We start from the raw sequence: 19,272 nt of genomic DNA on the forward strand, positions 1-19,272 counted from the left end.
GAGAATTTAGCAAATGTTCTTTCTGATAGCTGTCATCTTTACAGCTGTGTTAAGTCAGATAGCTGTCGGTTCTTACAGCATCAGAGAGAACAGGTCTTTGTATTCATTGTCAGCCTGTGAAGGAGACTTCCTGAAGTGGGATTGGAATCCTGTAGCAGCTGTAATCAGGTCTTGGAGCTACAGGCAGGTATTCTACTTGTCATAAGCAACAGCAGCAGTAATAATGCCTCCTCCAGTGCATACTGCATGAGGTTCTAAACACTTTGAATTTTTTTAACTAAAAATTTTTGTTTTATTTTATGTGTATGAGTGTTTTGCCCGCATGTAAGTGTATCACTTGATGCATTGCCTGCAGAGGCCAGAAGAGGGTGTCAGATCCCCCGACACTGGAGTTATGGACTGTTGTTAGCCACCACATGGGTGCTGGGAATCGAATCCAGGTCCTCTGCAAGAGCAGTCAGTGCTCTTTACCACTGAGCCATCTCTCCAGTACCTAACTTTCTTTCTTTCTTTCTCTCTCTCTCTTTCTTTCTTTCTCTCTCTCTCTCTCCCCCACTGCCTCTCTCTTCCTCCCTCCCTCCTTCTCCCTCTCTCTCATCTTTCTTTCTCACCCTGTACTTGTTCTCTCTTCACGCTTAATGAAGTAGTCTCCAGGTTTTAAAGGGAAGCCTCTCATTCTCTTTAAGGCCCTTGCCACATTTTTTTCTACCATATATAACACCATCTTATGTGTACATGCTCTTTCTTCCATCTTGGAGCTCTCTCCCCCACTGCCTCTCTCTTCCTCCCTCCCTCCTTCTCCCTCTCTCTCATCTTTCTTTCTCACCCTGTACTTGTTCTCTCTTCACGCTTAATGAAGTAGTCTCCAGGTTTTAAAGGGAAGCCTCTCATTCTCTTTAAGGCCCTTGCCACATTTTTTTCTACCATATATAACACCATCTTATGTGTACATGCTCTTTCTTCCATCTTGGAGCCTTATCATGATCTTGAGGCCCAGGGCAACCAATTCCTGAAGTCTCATCTTCCTTTCCTAGACCATTTTCTTTTATTATTATATTTATTATTATTTTTAACAAGTATTCTACCAACTCTTTGTAAGTCTATTGAGGTATGTTTTCATTGTTCTAGCAAGTAGTTTATAAATTTCTTTGTTTTAAATTATTCTTTATTAGGGGGAGTTAAAGTTAGTCAGAGGTGAGGGAATAAAGTTTTCTCAAGTCTTTCTTGGGTATATACATCATCATGTATATACGTATGGCATGTGAGAGCTTTCACACACCCTATGAATACTTTACAAATGTAGCTGTTGGTTTTCTGATAGCTTCTTTTCGACTTTAAAAGATACGCTACCTCAAGATCTTGTGATAGTCAATAATTGCCTCCTCTTGTGGGAACAAGATTGTTCTTACAGAGCATACTCTGAATCATATCAAATAAAAATATATTCCTAAATGCTCTTCAGCCAGTTGCCAAGCAGAATCCATACTATAATTCTTTGGAGCTGAGACCTCTGGAGTTTCCTAAACATGTTTCTCTCCTCACTGGTTGCTAAGGCTAATGGTTGCCACAGCTACCAGAGTTTCAAGGCTGTTATTTTTCAAGAACACAAAATTGAGTGTAGGAGAATGGCACTATAGGAAGTAAAATACCAGAAAGATCTTTCTTAGCTTTCAGAGATTCAGCAGTATTTTAGTTTGAATTTTTGTAAAGGTTTACATAATTTTTAAGTATCTGGAAAAGTTGATTTTGAAAGATTTTTGTCATATATTTTTGTCAGAAAGTGGAGTTATAGATTCTTAATCTACACTTTCAAGGTACCATAGTACTATGCTTCTTAATTTTCTTACATTTCCTATATGAGTGTCATAGATATTTGTCATTGCTGTTGCTTAAATGTGCTTATATACCCCCATGGTGAAATTGTATTACTTGAAATTCAGATAACCTATGTTTTAAGAATTGCTTTTTCCTCCTGTCAATAGAATACTGATGACTTTTGCTCGTTTCTTTCTTTTTTTAGAATGTGATATGCTCGTTTACTCCACATCAAATTGGCGTATTTAACGTGAAGCAGGTGATAGAGATTATTGGCCCAGTGGTAGACGAATCTTTACAGTCTTTGTCGATGAAACCTTTTCATTACATACATCTAGAATTCCACAGCACTTGCAAAGCTTACACTAAGAAAGTTGAGATGAAAATTAATCCTGGTATGCTATTTTATGAATTCTCTACAGTTCTGATGTAGTCGTTAATGCAAGATTATCTCTATCTATCTATCTATCTATCTATCTATCTATCTATCATCTATTTGTCTATCTATCAATCATGTGCCTGTCTGTCTGTCTGTTTATCTATCATCTATCTGATAAATACAGTGGTCTTCACTATTTAGCATACATCAAAGTCATCCGGGAGTTCTGTTCAAATACATATCACTGGCTTATATTCGAGCATTATTATGTAGATATGTGTTGGTACTGAAGATTTGCATTTCTTTCATGTTCCTAGTAGACACTGTTGCTATTTAGAGGATCACACTTTTGGATTAGTGAATGATACAGATTTTCAAATACTTTTAACGGTTGCTATGTTGTATTCTTTTTATATTTTTTGCTACAGTTTAGTACAGTTTTGACTATCTCCAAATTTTCTTGTTGCTACAGTTTCATCCAATCATATATAATCTTTTATAAACTGAACCATGTGAAATCACTGGTATACAGTTTTTTGTAACTTGAGTTTTCATTTTCATATGAATCAACTTAAATCTTTGAAATTATCATGTTCACTTTTATACAGCTTTTATTATTATTTAAGTGCTATTTTGCCAAATTGATTTGTGGAGGCCCATGTTAGTATCAAGTCATTTGTAGCTTCTCAATGTGTTTGAGAATTTAACATTTAAGTTAAAACTTAGTGTATTAATTAATTCATGGCTAGGTTTTGGAAACGCACCATTCAAAGTATTAAATATAAACCTATTATTCAATTCTATGAAAGGTATATGCCCCTTGATTACTAATCCCACAAAACAATTCGTGATCAAAGATTCAGCAAAAAAGGAGGATCTTCCACCTGTGGCAGCAATGCTCCAGTCAGCCATGACAAGTCTTCATAATCATCGCTCAAACGATGAGTCAATGAAGGATGCACGGATAGCCTTTCCTAATGACCGTGCTGCAAGCATCAGGTGTGGAGAGCATCAAGAAAATTTCAGGTAACATTAATATGAAAAATTTAAAAATTGAAAGACATATTTCAGAGGTCTGTCAAGATCCCAATGTTAAAAAAGAAACATAGAATAATAAGAAAAATGAAATTTTGTCTTCACCTTTTATTATATGGAATACAATAGGTGTTGAATGACACTGAATTTCTCTTATCTTTTTATCAACTCTGTTATGCACTTGTGAGAAAGCCAATTATACACAAAATGATTTTTAAAATATATTACTGATATGTGTAGATAAGTGATAGAAATAATCACTATTGGAAGTGGACTAAGACCTCAGACTATTCAAATTTATCCACTATGGTTGTGAGCTTGAATTTATTTGACTAAAGCAAACTGTGGGAAACCAATTATTGTACTTATTGTCATCCTTGTTTTAGCCCGTCATAGACGCATTTCCACTAACTTTCTCCCAATTGGTCCAAAATTTCTTAGTTAGGTTAATGAGGAGTGTTTAAACTTTAAGGACTGGAGAGATTGCTCAGTGGTGAAAGGCACTTGCTGTGCTTGCAAGGGACCCAGATTCAGTTTCCAGCTCCTGCTCTTGGCTACGAACCATCTGTAACTCCATTTCTAGCAATCTGACACCCTCTTCTGGCCTCCGTGGGCAACTGACTCACAGGTGGTGCATGTACATACATATAAGTGAAATAATAAAATACATAAAACAAATCTTTAAATTTCAATTTAATTTTATCAAATCTTCAAAGAAATTGCTACATTTCCAATGGTAAATTTGAAGTGACCAACTCCTCCTATTAACATGGTTTTCTGGGCCTGCCCTGATCCCAGAAAGATTTTTAATATATTTGACACTAAAAAAGACTTATCTTCTGCCAACATGTATGCTGTTAAGAGGCCATGTAAACTTAGTATTGAGCCTCTTTTTTCTCCACTTTCTCTTGACCTTAGTGGAGTTATTTTGATCACTTAATTTTACATCTACTTTCTTACAGTAGCATTTATTTTTTAGCCCACATTTTTACTATCTACAATGGAAAAATTCTGTGATAGTCTTCTGACTGTCTTAGTATTTTTAATCTATACATTCAACCTATATCTGCTTTTTTCTTTTTATTTTATTTGACCAGTACTATAAGTCACAAAGCTATCAAAACCACTCTGATAACATTTAAAATAATTATATATTATAAAAAAGTAATTGTTTCTTTCTGGTTCATTTCATCCCCTCTATTCCCTGAATTGATGGCTTCTGGAAACCTTTTCATCTCTTTCATAATCTGTCATGGTTAACTAGAGTTAGAATGTTTTAATTTAATTTTAACAGCTTGATTCTAAGTCTCTGTGAATTAGATCATAACATTTGCCAAAATTAAAGAAAAGCAATTAAACTTAATAGTTCCAATTTATTCTATAGCCATATTTATTTCTCTCAATGAAAACTTTTTTCACAATAATAGAAAATTTTAGTCTAGTTACTTTCTGGTTATCAATTAAGTTAAAAAAATCAAGGATAGAAAATTATTCCACTGTATTCATTTTCTGGCTAGTAATTACAATTGCTGTTTTACTCTTGTGTATTTTTCCCTTATAACATTTTGGAAGACAATAAGATATTTTCTTCATAGCAGTGTCCTTGTGCTTAAGAAATTATCAGGTACAGACCTAACTGTTTTGTTCACTTTTCCTGGGGAGACTTGAACAAGTATCTATGTATATTGGATAGGGCAACAGATAAAATGATTCCACCTAAGTCTTAAGTTTTTAATCAATGAGTTTTTAGACTTATTTATAGAGTGCAGGTGAGGGTTTAATTTTAAGAGTGCAGATAATCCCCAAACAGCTACATCACCATTATCTTCCCTCCATTATGGATGACTGACAAAATGGAAGGTACATCACTGAGTCCCCCTTTCATTAGTCTTCACTAGCAATTCCCAAGATCACCTATAGCTGGAGGAAGACAGGGGTGTGTAAAGGCTATGATCTTAAGGAAGCATTTCTTGGTCCCTCCCTTATTCTTTCTACTAGAGAGGGTCAACACATTATTACTATGACTATAAATCTAGCTATCACTGTATAGATCTAGTTATCACTGCTCAATTAGTTACCATGGCTACCAGGACAAGGTAATTTCGACTCAAAAATGGTTATGGGAAGATCATGCTATGCATGGCAGAAAATAGCTGTACCACATACAGCACTTACCTTCACTATGCTCTTCTGAATAAATAAATCAGAAAACCAATTAATTTACATATTAATTTTTCCCCTGTACACTGCACATCGAAAAAAATAGTACTTCAAGCTACAGAGATAATTCTAGATGCTTATTGTTTAAGGATCTGATAGGATTCGAATCTATTAATATCATTTGTCACTTACCTTATTTACTCCTTTACTGTTTCCAGTTGTTACAGTCTAGGGGTCTTGATCAGGTTTGATTTCTCAGTCAAAGAGTTAAAAGGCAGGAAGTACAGACACAGCAACGAACAAACCATTAAAAGTAAAGTGGCACAAACACATACACATTCTCACACAGAGAGAACAGCTCTCCATAAATGGGGAGGGGATTTGCAAACAGAAAAATCTAAAGCCCCTAGGGGATCCTGGTGTTTTAAGCATCCTTGGTGGTGTCCACGAAAAGCACAACTTTCATCATAAAGGGGATAAAAGATTTTTTTTTCTGGAGTCAAATGTGAGTGACCATGGTAACATGACCCAGGAACATAGATTCAAGTTACCTCAAATTCCATGTTCCAGCGTGGTAACGGTTTCATTACGTGTTTAAGGTAAAAGTACGAAGCAAAGTCATAAATCAAGACTTCAAATACATTGGTGGATAAATTCAGTAGACAGGTCGGGGTGAGCGACAGGACTGGAGGGGTTCTGCTATAGGTCTCAGATGATATCTTATGACATTTGTAACTTTGAATTGGTGGGACCTAGTTAATACATTCCGAAAGGTTTTTATCTTATAGTCTGGGGATGTTAGGTCAGAAATAGAGATGGGCAAATAAATGGCTATTTAGGGGCTAAAGGTAGCCTGAGATAAGTGGTAATTAGGCTCCTGACTTGTAACATTTGAAACTCCCCAGGATCAGCTGTTTAGCCTTTCAGGAAATTCAGTCCAATATGCACGATTTTCAGGCAACTTTTTCCTTCACAGTGGTATAGGGCTGGTACCATCCTCCCTTCATTTTGGATTAGACCAATTTAACTATGTGAGAGCTGATAGGCCACAGTTCCAAGATAAGAAACAGCCAGGGCAGACCTTGGCTAAACTGGTTGGGACCTGTCAGCTGGAGGAGGGGCCCTGATGACTGGAGGTAAAAAACCTTCAGGTCTTTGTATCAAGTGAAGAAGTGAGAAGTTTGCCATCTTTGTTACTTATCAGAGGGCCCTGTCTGATTGTCAGGGATTTTATATCTTGCCATGGAGTTTCTTTTCAACTTTTTGTTTATCTTAGGATTTTACATATAGGAATTATTTTCAGGTTCTAAGTAAAAATTTAAAGAACTGTCTTTTGAGCAGCTAAAAATTTTCCCTCTTTCTATATTACTCTGTTAAAACTTAAACTCATTTAACATTCATGTCATACAAACATTGAGGACTTGTGGAAAACAAGAACTCAAAACAATCTTTGATGAATTTTTACTTCCATGCACGTATATGAATTATTGCAAGGAGACTGTTACTGCTTGATGAAATTTGTGAAAGATTGAGGGAGATGAGGGTCAGAAGGTATGAAAAATTGTCGTCTTTCGATGATTAGGAATATGAATTTGTTAAAAAGGAAAACATGAAGCCAATTGAGTAAACATATCACATAAATTAATATTCAGGCTTCTTATGAATTGGTTTCTTTGTATCAATTTATTGCTGATAGATATCTCATGAGCCCTACAGTTTGAGGAAGCAGGTGTTAGAACAGTAGGTTTCTAGAAAGAAGCTGACATGAAACTTTGCAGCTGAATGAGGGAGGCTGCTAGGTACAGCACAGCATGTTTCTTATCAGCTCTTTGTCCTATACAGAGAGAGAAGCAGGGGGATGTAGCCTTGTTTCTATGACAAGGACAGAGGCAGCTAAAATGTAGTAATCTATTAGTTCTATAACAAAATGATTCACTGTTTTCTATTTTTTTTCAAATTTTGTTTGTAATGAACTAAAAGCAATAATTTTTCCAGGAAACACTGATCAGTTTCAGATGTAATTTCTTGAAGTCTGATCTTCAATCTAGAACCTTCTAAGTTGCTTACTTCAATAACTTCCTGAAGAAGGGTTTATGCTAGTTATAGCCTTATATCCCAATAGCCTTAAGAAGAATTTTATTTTCTTATTTTTGCTAAGGGGAAAAATTAGGCCTCAGTGAAGTTTGACTGCAGTGTCTTTGCATATAATATGGTATGCAGAAAACGATTAGAGTCTGTCCTGCTCACCAGTCACTTGACGTTGAAGTTGATTATTAGTCACTCCACATTTATTGATTGAACAGATGAATGAGTTTGTGTGTGTGTGTGTGTGTGTATACACGTGTATGTATTTTAACATGAGTTGCTCATCTTGTAGAACAATTTTTACAAAGATTCCAAGATACAACTATATTGATCCTGATTTTCAATATAATGAATTAGAAAGACTGGAAAAAAGAGTTCATCAAGAGTACTACTCAGAGTACATTAAACATTTACGAAGTTTGCGCCTACAGAAAGAAGCACAGAGGTAAAGATTAGTTCCTCAACGTGCCTAAAGACAAGATTCATTTTTCTTAAAATAGTTACTTGAATTGCACAGTTTTATGATATGCAGGTTAACAATTTGATACATATGTACAATGTATAATGATAAAATCAGAGAATATAACATTGTCATCTTCAAAATTTTTGTAACTTTTGATCAATGTAATAACTGAGCATAGTTTTGATGTACTGTGGGATATTACAGGACATATATACACTGTCTTTGGATCAAGTCAGGATCAAAGGTTTCCTTAATATATGTATCAATATATTATATCAATATATATCATCTTTGTTTTCGGATGCCAGAGTTCTTCCACACTGTCTCCATGGTGGCTGTACATTGCCAACAACAAAGCACTTGAATTTGCTTTTCTCCACATTATTTTCAGCATTTGTTATTATTTTGTCTTTTAAATAATAACCACTCGAAATGACATGAGATATGTCAATGTCATTTTGATTATTGTTTCTGACGGCTAAAGAGATAGAACATTTATAACATACATTTGTTGGCTATTCAAATTTCTTTGAGAAATACTCATTCATCTCATTTGTTCACTTTAATTAGATTATTGGGATGCTGCTATTAAGCTTTTGTTTAGTTATATATATTCACGTATATGCAGGTATATTCTAGATAAATCATTTTTCAGATAAATAGTTTGCATATTTTCACTTTTGATTGCTTTGCAGTAGCTTCTGTGCTTTGGCTGTTATTCAAAAAAAGTCATTGATTATAACAGTGTTTTTGTCTATGTGTTTGTCTAATAGTTTCATAGTTTCAGGTCTTATTTTAAATCCTTAATCAATTGTATGCTGATATTTGTATAGATTGTTATGGTTCAAATTTAAATCTTCTGCATGTAAATATCAGATTGTTTTCTTTAGCCTTTAGATTGTTTTTCATAATTGAGGTACTTTAGAAGCATTTTAATATATATTAGGAGCAAAACATTCAACTACTTTACAGGGATTCTAGTGCATGTATTTCATGACAAGAGTATTCTCAGGATAAACCCATAGAGGATGGAGGAGTAAAAATAGAACAAGGAAGGAGGGATGCAGTTCAAAAAAGTTTTTCCACAGCCAGATGGCCAGAAGCTTTTGATCATAAATGATATCAAATTGTTGTCCCAACCTTGAGCTAAAAACTTTTAACTCCAAACCACTCAGTGACTGTAGACCATTCTTGAGTGTGACAAAGAAATAAGTGTGGCTATAACATTAGCTGTGAGGTATTTAAGAAAAGAAGAGACCATTCAGTGAAGGAAAACTTGCTGTACATTAGAGTACTAACTTAAGTAGATACGAATAAGGCTTCAGTAGCATTGCTCATGGGGAATATTTATACTTATTACTGTATTTCATAAACAGCTTTGTCTCAATGGCTTATTGTTCTTGTAATTTCTATAGGAACCGCAAGATTCCACATTGTGATGCAGACATAGGCATGGAGCCAGGATCTGGTATGAGGTCACCATTCCTGGCACAATCAGAAGTAGAAGAAGAGGTGCCTTCATCTTCGAAGGAGTGTTTGTCCGAAGCTAAAAGATTACTAACTACAAAGCAAATCAAATCTAAGGAGGCAGAATCACTCCAGAGAAAGGCATGTGCAATACTTTAATTTTTGTTATATCATGAGAGTTCTAAAAATGGCTGTTATTAATAATGATTAATTTTGGAAAAACAGATCATCAAACTTAAATCGAAGCCAACCACTCACCATGAAAAACATGACTGCAGCATAATTTTGACTCCAAAGCAAATTCATCAAGTAATAGTTGGTAAGAATATACAGAAGTCTGTAGTTTTGTATTTAATGTATCTGTTAAAGATAATTTATATTCCATGAAACTCAGTAGTTTAAGTATATAAGTAAATGAATGGTAGTAAATCTACACTTATGTACCTACCACTCCAATTCAGGTTTAGAATGCTACCATCATGCTGTTGTCTGTGTGCATTCACTCCCTATTTCTACCTTCAACCCCAAATAATTATTAATTCACTATCTCAATAGAGTTGCCTATTCTGAGAATTTCATCTAAATGGAACCATACAGTATATAATTTATCACATCTGTTCTTTTTACTCACCATAATGTTTTTGAGGCCCATCCATATGATAATACTTGCCAAAATCAGGTTCCTTTTATATCTTAATTTAACATCCTATTTATGATCATAACACATAGTGTTTATTCATTCACCAGTTGCTGGAAATTGAAGCTATTATAAATTATGATGTTGTAAATATTCACATAAAATTCCTTGCATGAACATATCTACTCATTTCTTCTGGTTAGATTTTTGAGAGTAGAATTCCTAGGTTTTATGGCAAATTTATTTATATCTTTTAGAAAATTCCATAATGTTTTTAAAAGTGAGTACATCAATTTACAGTGTTATTAATAATGTGCAATGATTTCAATTTATTCACATTCTCGCCGACACTGTATTTTCTGTCACTTTGATTATAACCATTTTTGTGGGTGTGAGATGTTAAACATTGTGTATTTTATTTTCACAGAGATTATGATGAAATATTTTCATGTGCTTACCTATACAAATTTCTATTTAAATATTTATTTATTATTCTTATTTTATGGGATGAATGTATTGTCTGAATGTAACTGCATCCATGTTATGAATTTCCCATGGAGGTCAGAAGAGGGCATCAGATTCCCATGGAACTGAAGTTACAGATGGTGGTGAACTGTCATGTGAATGCAGGGAACTGAACCCAGGCCCTCTGCAAGGGCAATCAGTGCTCTTAACCACTGAGCCGTGTCTCCAACACCAGAAATTCTATTTAAATCATTAATTAACAGAAAAAAATTTCAATTCCTTTATTTAATTTTGAATTTCATTATGTGCTCTCATTATTAGATTGTGAAAACTGTTTATACAGTCCAGATATTTTTTCTAATGTTTCAGTTTGATATTTTTAATTATTTCATTGCCTAATTGGGATTGTGTGTAGAGTTCAGTTCAGGTCAAGCATTATTTACTCACTGTTTTGTGCCAGAAATGTGAAAGCAGTTGGACTTCAAAGTTATAAGAATTTACTCTTCACTACCAAATGGAAAATATTCTTGTCTTCACAAATTAGTCACTGATTGAACAGATAAGTAGATCTATACCAATTCAAAAGAAGCCAAGTTAGAAAACTATGTTCATTTTCTCTTCTACAGCTTTTATATCAAGTATCTTTATTTTTTCAAAAAAATGATTTATTTTTATTTTATGTGTATGAGTGTTTTGCCTGCATGTATGTAAGTGCATCCACGTCATGCAATGCCTGTGGAGGCCAGAAGAGGGCATCAGATCCCCTGGAACCAGAGTTACAAATGCTTGTTATCTGCCATGTGGATACTGGGAATCACACCCAGGTACTGTGCAAGAGCAGCAAGTGCTCTTAATGGCTGAGCCATCACTCCAGCTCCTCAGTACTATTCTTTAATTGGTGTCCTGAGAATCTTCATAGTGTCACTCTAGGGACAAAGAGTTTTAGCATTTGCTAGGCCAGCTATTCTAGCAGTGAGAATTTTGTGTCATTTAGAAAATGGCTGTTGTTTATTAACTGATTGAGTCACTCTTTTTTTTTATACACTGTCGGTGTTTTTCAACATGTTCTAGCACAACCAAAGGAAATGGCAGTTTCAGAAAATCAAGTGACTCCATAATTATTTTTCCAAATTAAACTAATTGTAAAAATACACAGTAGAAGAGTTAGAGATTAATTGAATCAATTAGGATTAAATATAGGATTTCAAGTTATTTTGAATGTTGTACAAAAATACTCTTGACTTCATCTGTTTATATATTGTCATTTTCCATTTTAAGTGACCATTTATTGATGTGCCTTAGTGGGAGACACTATACTGAACAATTTTCCAACATGGCTCATTTAATCTTTAAATGACATGAATAATTCTGATGTAACTGGATTTATTGACATTTTAGTAATGGATAAAGTCAAACCCAATAAACAAAAAACTCAAAATATTGAAATATTAACTGGGAGAGAACATACAATTAGATTTCTCTGAAAATACATTCTGTGTTGATTCCTTATCATATTTCTCTCTCTTTAAAAATTGTATTTATTTATTATTTTAATTTTATCTGTATTTGTATATTGCCTTCATGTGTGTAAATGTACCAGTGTCATGCAATGCCCACTGACGTCAGAAGAGGGTGTTGGAATGCCTTGAACTGGAGTTAGGGATGGTTGGATGGTCGTTAGCCACCATGTTGGTGCTGTGAATTGAACCCGGGTCCTCTGCAAGAGCAACCAGTGCTCTTAACAGTTGAGCCATCTCTCCAGCCCCATATTTCTCTTCTACAACTCACATTTTTCCTCTAACATCTTCCTTATCTTTTACCTCTCCTAGAGATTAAATAATAATATGTTGTTTCTCCTGCTTTTGCAAAGTATATTAACCTGAATTATGGCATTTTCCTATATTATTTAGTTTCCTTTGTTTTGGCCTCATAAAACTACAGCAGTTGGGAAGTTGTGATTTTTTTTTAATTTTTAGAAAAACTTTATTGAGAATTTCATACATGTGCATAAGGTGTTTTGATCAAATCCATGCCCACTCCCTCCCCTCCAACATTCCCCCCTCTGAAGAGGTGTTTTAATAGTCAACTTGACACAGCCGAGAATCATCTGGCAATCTCAATGAGGGAGTTTCTAAATCCAATTGGTCTCTGTTCAAATCTGTGGGACATTCTCTTGATTGCTTTAATAATGTGGGAAGATCCAGCCTGAAAGTGGGTGGCACCATTACCTGCTTTGGGCTCTAGACTTCAAAAGAGTAGAAAAAGCAAGCTCAGCTCTGAACATGTATGCGATTATCTCTAATATTGACTATGGTTTTGATGTGACTAACTGCTTTACGTTTCTGTGTCCTTGACTTCCCATAATGATAGAATGTAACCTGGAATTGTAAATCAAATAACCCTTTCTCCCTTGATTTTGTTTCGGTATTTTCTTTTTTTAAAAATAAACAATTTATTGAGACCTTCCAACATGCATATAAGGTACTTTGATCAAATCCACTACTGCTCCTTCCACTCTAACTCCTCCCATATCTTCCCATCACTTTTTTCTGATAATTTCGTATACTATTTCTTCTTCTTTGATATATTTATTTATTTTTATGGGGCTTTTGTCTACTCTGACATTGCCCCCTCTGAAGAGGGAATGTTAAAATATTTTTTGTTTTTTATTGTTTTAATTATTTATTTAATAACCACATACTTAGGAAAAGCATTTCATTACAACAGCACTGACATATTCAATAACAATTTCCTGAGCTAAGATGCATCTCTTTCAAAACTGGCTGTAAATTTTTGGGTTTACAACTGAATTATTACAATTATACAATATTTTACTCAGTGTAAACCCTATAAGACTTAAAATTAAATGAGGTTTTAACATTTAAAAAAGATCTCCATTTCATTATTAAAATACACAGTTTAATACAGAAAAATTCATTTTTAATTCAATTGACATTAAGATGTTTGCACATGCATATCTAATCTCTATATATCTGATTATTACTAGTCACAGTCAATTACTTTCTGAGCTCCTTCGCATCTAAGCATAGATATAAAGTCATCAGGTAGATTTGAATGGTAATGTTTTTCACATCTACTAATTATTAAGGAGCAAATTTTTATGCTTTGAAAAATTATTTTTTAATCATTATTTTTTTTTTAAGGATTAGATACAAGGTCCCAAATACTTCCGACATTTTTGTCCTTTGGAACAGAGTATGTTGCTAAGAGGCCCAAGGACATTTTGACTTTTAGCCAAGAAACTGGCTACTTTTCTTTGGGGGTCTTTTTACCATAACTGCCTAGCCATTTCCTACCTCCATTCTTATGACACCATCTTCTGAAAAAGTTACCCAAATTGCCAATAGGGAATAGGGACGCAGACCGCTCTGGCTTCTTCCATGCTGAACAGGAAGGGACACAGGGTGAGGCAATTGGAGCACCCCTTCAGTGGGTCTATCTACAAGACTCCCAACTTGCATAACTCTTACCTGTAAGGGGAAAAGAAAGTCCTTAAATCATGGCTAGGAGATGTGAAGTAGAAGTAAAGACAAGAGTAATTACTATTACAAGTTCTAGCCTGAGAACTAGAAAAAAAGTCAGAACAGGGCAATTTTCAAATGTTCATATAAGTCCATTGGACTTTCTTGACAAAGGCTTCCAAAAGCATCCCTCTATTGGGTTCCTTCTCATTTTTCTTTTGTCTTCCAAGGCTGGACTCTAGAGGGATGGATTCAGGATTTGCTTTCAGGTATTTTGATAGCTGCTAGAGTGGTTAGAATCAGTGTCAGTTCCCTCTCAAAGGCTTCTAGATAGGGGGAGAAAACAAATTTATCTATTATTTTAGAACAATAGGTGGTTGCCTCCCTTAACTACAGGTGGGCAGTACAGTATTGGAGAGCAAGATTTGAAGTCTTACAGCTGAGAAGTACTTTCTAGTTAGGAAGAAAATCATCAGTGAGCAATAACTGTCTAAATAATTTTTTATATAGACTTAAGCCTAATTTCTGGAAAGTGTAATCCCTTGAACTCTTAAAGAAGTATACTGATGACTTTACTCTTTGGTTATAATTTCCTTTTGGGTGTTTAAGATCGTACAGTTGGCCCAAATAAATCAATTTATTTTTACACTTAAGGTCATTTGAGGCTCTCTTCCTCAGGTAACATGGACTTGGGAGGAGCTCCTGTCTCCTTTCTTTTACCAGTTCCATCTATGTGAAGATAAGTCAAAGGTCTTGCTCAACCATGTCTGGCTTCATTTGGAAGCATGAATGAGATGATTCCTCTAGGTTGGCCCTCCTCTTTGTAGACTGGACACTGGTTCAAGTCCATCTGGTGGGGTCTCCATGTCCTCCCTTAACAAGAGGACAGGTGACTCACCACAGTTACAGGACATTTTGAGAGATGTTCCATAGTCCCCTGGAACTTAGTCAACCTTGGAAGACAAGGAGCAAAACTGTCCTTTAAGTCCCTCTGACCACGTTAGTATAGGCCTCGAAATATGGCTGTTAAACATTCAATAACATTAGTTCCACCAGTCTGGTACTTCTAATTATCATGTGCTATGTGGATAACGCTTGGGTTCCTTAAACTATTTGACTAAGCTATGATCATAGATATTTTAAGATTATGTGTATGTTATTTTTGTTTCATCCTTTATATATCATAACAAACCTAAACAGACCTTCATCACTTGCTTAGGCTTTGTCAATTTTTTTCTCTTTCTTTGTGTATTTTTATCAGAGCAATAAAACTGAAACTTCTGCATCATGAAATATTTTCCATATTCACTCCTCTTTGATATTTTCTAGAGAGGAATATAGTCTATATTCCTCTATATTCTATTTAAATGTTAGGTACAATTCTTCAGAAAGACCATGTAGGCAAAGAAATTTCAATTTCATTTTTAGGTTATAATAGATTGTAAATATTATTATTTGAATAGTTTTAAGAATGCACAAATATTCTGTCCCATTAGGAGACATTTGGTAGTTTGTATATTTTGTAGAATTCACTTCCATTTTGCTACTTTTATTTGCATAAATTTGTGACATTCCCGAATTTTCTTGTCAGTATCTCTGTCAGCAGAGTCTTTAGATACATAAAATTTCTTTTTTTTGGTGTTGGAAGTTATCATATTTTCCAATATTTTGTCTCAGAAGTTTATCAGTTTTTCTTTTAATTTCACAGAACCAAATTTAAATTTCATTAATATTCTCTTTAGATTTTCTCTTTTAGATTTCATAAATTTATTTCTTTATATTTATTACTCTTGTATTTACATTGTTTATTTTATTCTATTGTTTTTTTAGTTAGTCCACATTTAGTATATTTCAGAGATTTCTTATAGTTACTTCATGAGTCTTTTCAACAGTTTAGTTTATAAAAAGCAAAGTCTGCAAGCATAATCTTAACATTTCAATTTTTTTTTAGAATTTCCTACATGAGTACTGTATTTTCGTCATTTCCGCTCCTCTCATTCTCCCTTCTTCCTCCCATGTCCCCACTACTTTCTCTGTTTCTTGTCTTCTTCGTTGATTAATTTTATACACACACACACACATACTTTTACATGTACATGTATATACATACACACATATAATTCATTAAGTCTCTTTAGTTGTGCTTGTGTGTACATGTGTTTATGACTGACTACACGGGATTGGATAATCTCCCTAGAGAAAACTGATTCTCTTTCCTTCAGCATCCATTAATTGCCTATTGCTCTTCATCTGGAGGTGAAATTTCTCCCATCCACATTGGAATGTCAAATGGGGTTTTTAGTATGCAGGACTTTTTAGACTACCATACTGTTGAGATTTCATGGGTGCCTCTTCCCCATCATGTCTAGAATGCATTGCCTAGTAGCAGAATTCTTGTTCCTCTGAGTCATAATCTTTCCACCCTCTCTTCCTCAATGGTATGTGCACCTTAGGTGTAAGAGTTGCATTGTACACATATCAGTTGTGGCTAGGCACAACGCGGTTTCTTTATGTCTATATTTTTATCAGGTGTGGAGCTTTGTGTATGGCCATTCAGAATGGACTTGATTCCATCTGATCTTGGAAACTAAATAGAGTCGGGCCTGGTTAGTACATGGATGTAAATATATTTTTAAAACAGATGATAATAGTAGCCTTGTAAAATTTGTTGTACTTATCAAATATAATTCCACTTCTATTTTGAGAGGGACTAAAAAATAGTAGCATAGAGAATCACAGCTTTAACAGAATTTTAGTTGAGAAGGACAAGAGAAATTATATTCAATGACAAGGATTTTATCACTGAAGCAGGCAGAAGAGTCCTACTTTTAAGAGCTCTTTATTTTCAAACCACATGACCTTCTATTCTAGATTCTACCCTTTTCTTGGCTTTTCCATTATGGTGCATAAATGCTTGTGTGGGATGCATGTATATTCACATGTATGTTGGTCCACTTATATGTGTGGTGTACATGTGCAAGCCTAAGGTTGACAACACTTGTTATCCTTGATTGCTCTCCACTTCATTTGTTGAGGCAAGGTCTCTAGGTGAACCTGGTGCTCACCAATAGTTGCTAGTATAGTTAACCAAGCTGGCCTGGGAATGTACTGATTCTTCCTCCAGAGTGCTGGGATTACAGGCAGCCTCTACAGCTGCCTGGCTCGTATGTAGGTTTTAGTTATCTGCTCTTTAGTCCTCATGTTTACATGGCAAATATTTTGACCACAGAGCCATCTCACCAGCACCCCAGATCCTATGCTTTTTGTTGAGGCCATCAGCATCCATAAGTAGCTCTTTGTTCAGAGACTGAGGGTAAAGTGACTCAGCCATGCTTTGTGTCTTCTCATTGTCTTTTCCTATTATTTGACCTATGCCTGTTTCTATTTGTACTTGAGACCAGCAAAAAATTTTGGGGCCACACCTCAACCTTCTACATTTATGTTGGTGTTTGAGTCTCATGATTTGAAATAATGTCCTCAGTCCCATCCTATACTTGTATCTGATGTAAGATTTGAGATACTCAATCTGAGGTCTCTAGTGGTCAGAAAAGGAACAAAGACCATTTCAGAGATAAAGTAAATGATATTCATAATAACACATTTATTACCATATTGCAAAGGTTAATTTCAGTTCACTTTAAGAAGGCAAGGAAAACTTCCATTTCTGCACAGATTAGAGGAGCAGAGATCAAACAAACACATCTGCCTGAAACACCAAATATAAAAGGTAAGAAAAATATAAACAAAGGATTTTATGATGTGGGATTAAATATCATGAAAGAAAAAGGTGTCTGGGGGAGGATACATTATGTAGATTATCCCTACTTACTACACAGAGAAAAAATTTAGAAGAGACTGAATGAATCCTTGCCTTGAAAAGACAAGGCTGAGAACCATGGAAACTAAGTCTCCTCTCAGGACAAAGCACTAGAAAGGAAAGCATTCCACATAAATCTCTCAACAACTTCAATTACATACATATGTGCATATATATTTACACACATGAAGCATATATGTGTGAAATAATGCATATGCTAATTAGCTTGATTTATCCATTCTAAAACATAGGCACATATTTAACCATGTATTAAACATGGATTAAAATGGAGTTGCAACATTTATTCTAAGAAATAGTGGTGCATTCAAAAATATTATGAAACCATCCAAATCCAGGGCATAAAGAAATAATTGCAAATTGGCTGTAAAATAATTAAGAGCCTATAAATTCAGGGACAGTTTTAGTTCTCTTCTGATATATTCAGAAAAGAAGTTAACTTTATGGTACAATGGGCATTCAACACAGTACTCAGGAAGTTCTTTTACTAGTGGGAGCAAATAATTATTACTATTTAGAACACACCTGTACTACCATATAGCTTTCCTAAAACAAAACCTGAAAGGAAACATCTGTTTCAAAATTGCTCCTAGAATAAAATTGCTCCCAGAATAAGCTTGAAGAAAATTTATGGGAATGCAAAATATATGAGATTACCTGTTAAGTTAAGTTATACTAGCTAATATATTAACAAAGGTCACTAGTGTGAACTACAACAGCACATGCCCTAAGAGGTAGAGAAAAAGAATATATCCAACTGAACAACTTTTATAAACTTGTGTGTGTGTGTGTGTGTGTGTATATATATATATATATATAACATACATATATGTGCTACATTAGATAGAGATATTAAAACAATTGCAATATTTTATATGTTTTGTGAACTGTATAGAGACAAAGAAGATAGCACAAAAGTTTCTATTTTTTAAAACTATTTTTAAAATGAAAATCAGCATTTTATTCAGTGATGGATGCAACAGACCCTATCTGTATTTCCCATATCTATAATTGTGCCACCAATAGAAAATATAAGCAATTGCTGCAGAAATGTCAAAGTTCTTCTACTGACCCCCAGTTTTGTGAACTGTATAGAGACAAAGAAGATAGCACAAAAGTTTCTATTTTTTAAAACTATTTTTAAAATGAAAATCAGCATTTTATTCAGTGATGGATGCAACAGACCCTATCTGTATTTCCCATATCTATAATTGTGCCACCAATAGAAAATATAAGCAATTGCTGCAGAAATGTCAAAGTTCTTCTACTGACCCCCAACCCCCATAACATAAAATTGAATGACATTTTAACCTTTAAAAAAGATATCCATTTTATTTAGAATATATTGCTCATTGCAGAATGACTCATTGTTTTTGCTAATAACACTTAGATCTTGAAACATGCATCTCTAATCTGTATGTATCTGATTATTACTAGTCATAATCAGTT

The 19,272-nt window shown here is 34.5% G+C and overlaps 1 protein-coding gene across 1 annotated transcript in view; it reads left to right on the forward strand.

The window, feature by feature from the left end:
• Cfap47 (cilia and flagella associated protein 47) overlaps positions 1 to 19,272 on the forward strand; it is a 337,765-nt gene that overhangs the window by 36,773 nt on the left and 281,720 nt on the right. The window contains exons 9-13 of the mRNA XM_029561230.1: positions 2,021 to 2,210; positions 3,004 to 3,220; positions 7,767 to 7,919; positions 9,353 to 9,545; positions 9,630 to 9,723. Of these exons, the coding sequence (XP_029417090.1) occupies positions 2,021 to 2,210; positions 3,004 to 3,220; positions 7,767 to 7,919; positions 9,353 to 9,545; positions 9,630 to 9,723 (847 nt within the window). The remainder of the gene's footprint in view (positions 1 to 2,020; positions 2,211 to 3,003; positions 3,221 to 7,766; positions 7,920 to 9,352; positions 9,546 to 9,629; positions 9,724 to 19,272) is intronic.

This window comes from Nannospalax galili, unplaced genomic scaffold (genome assembly GCF_000622305.1).
Source record: "Nannospalax galili isolate Female #2095 unplaced genomic scaffold, S.galili_v1.0 scaffold1733, whole genome shotgun sequence".
Classification (NCBI taxonomy): domain Eukaryota; kingdom Metazoa; phylum Chordata; class Mammalia; order Rodentia; family Spalacidae; genus Nannospalax; species Nannospalax galili.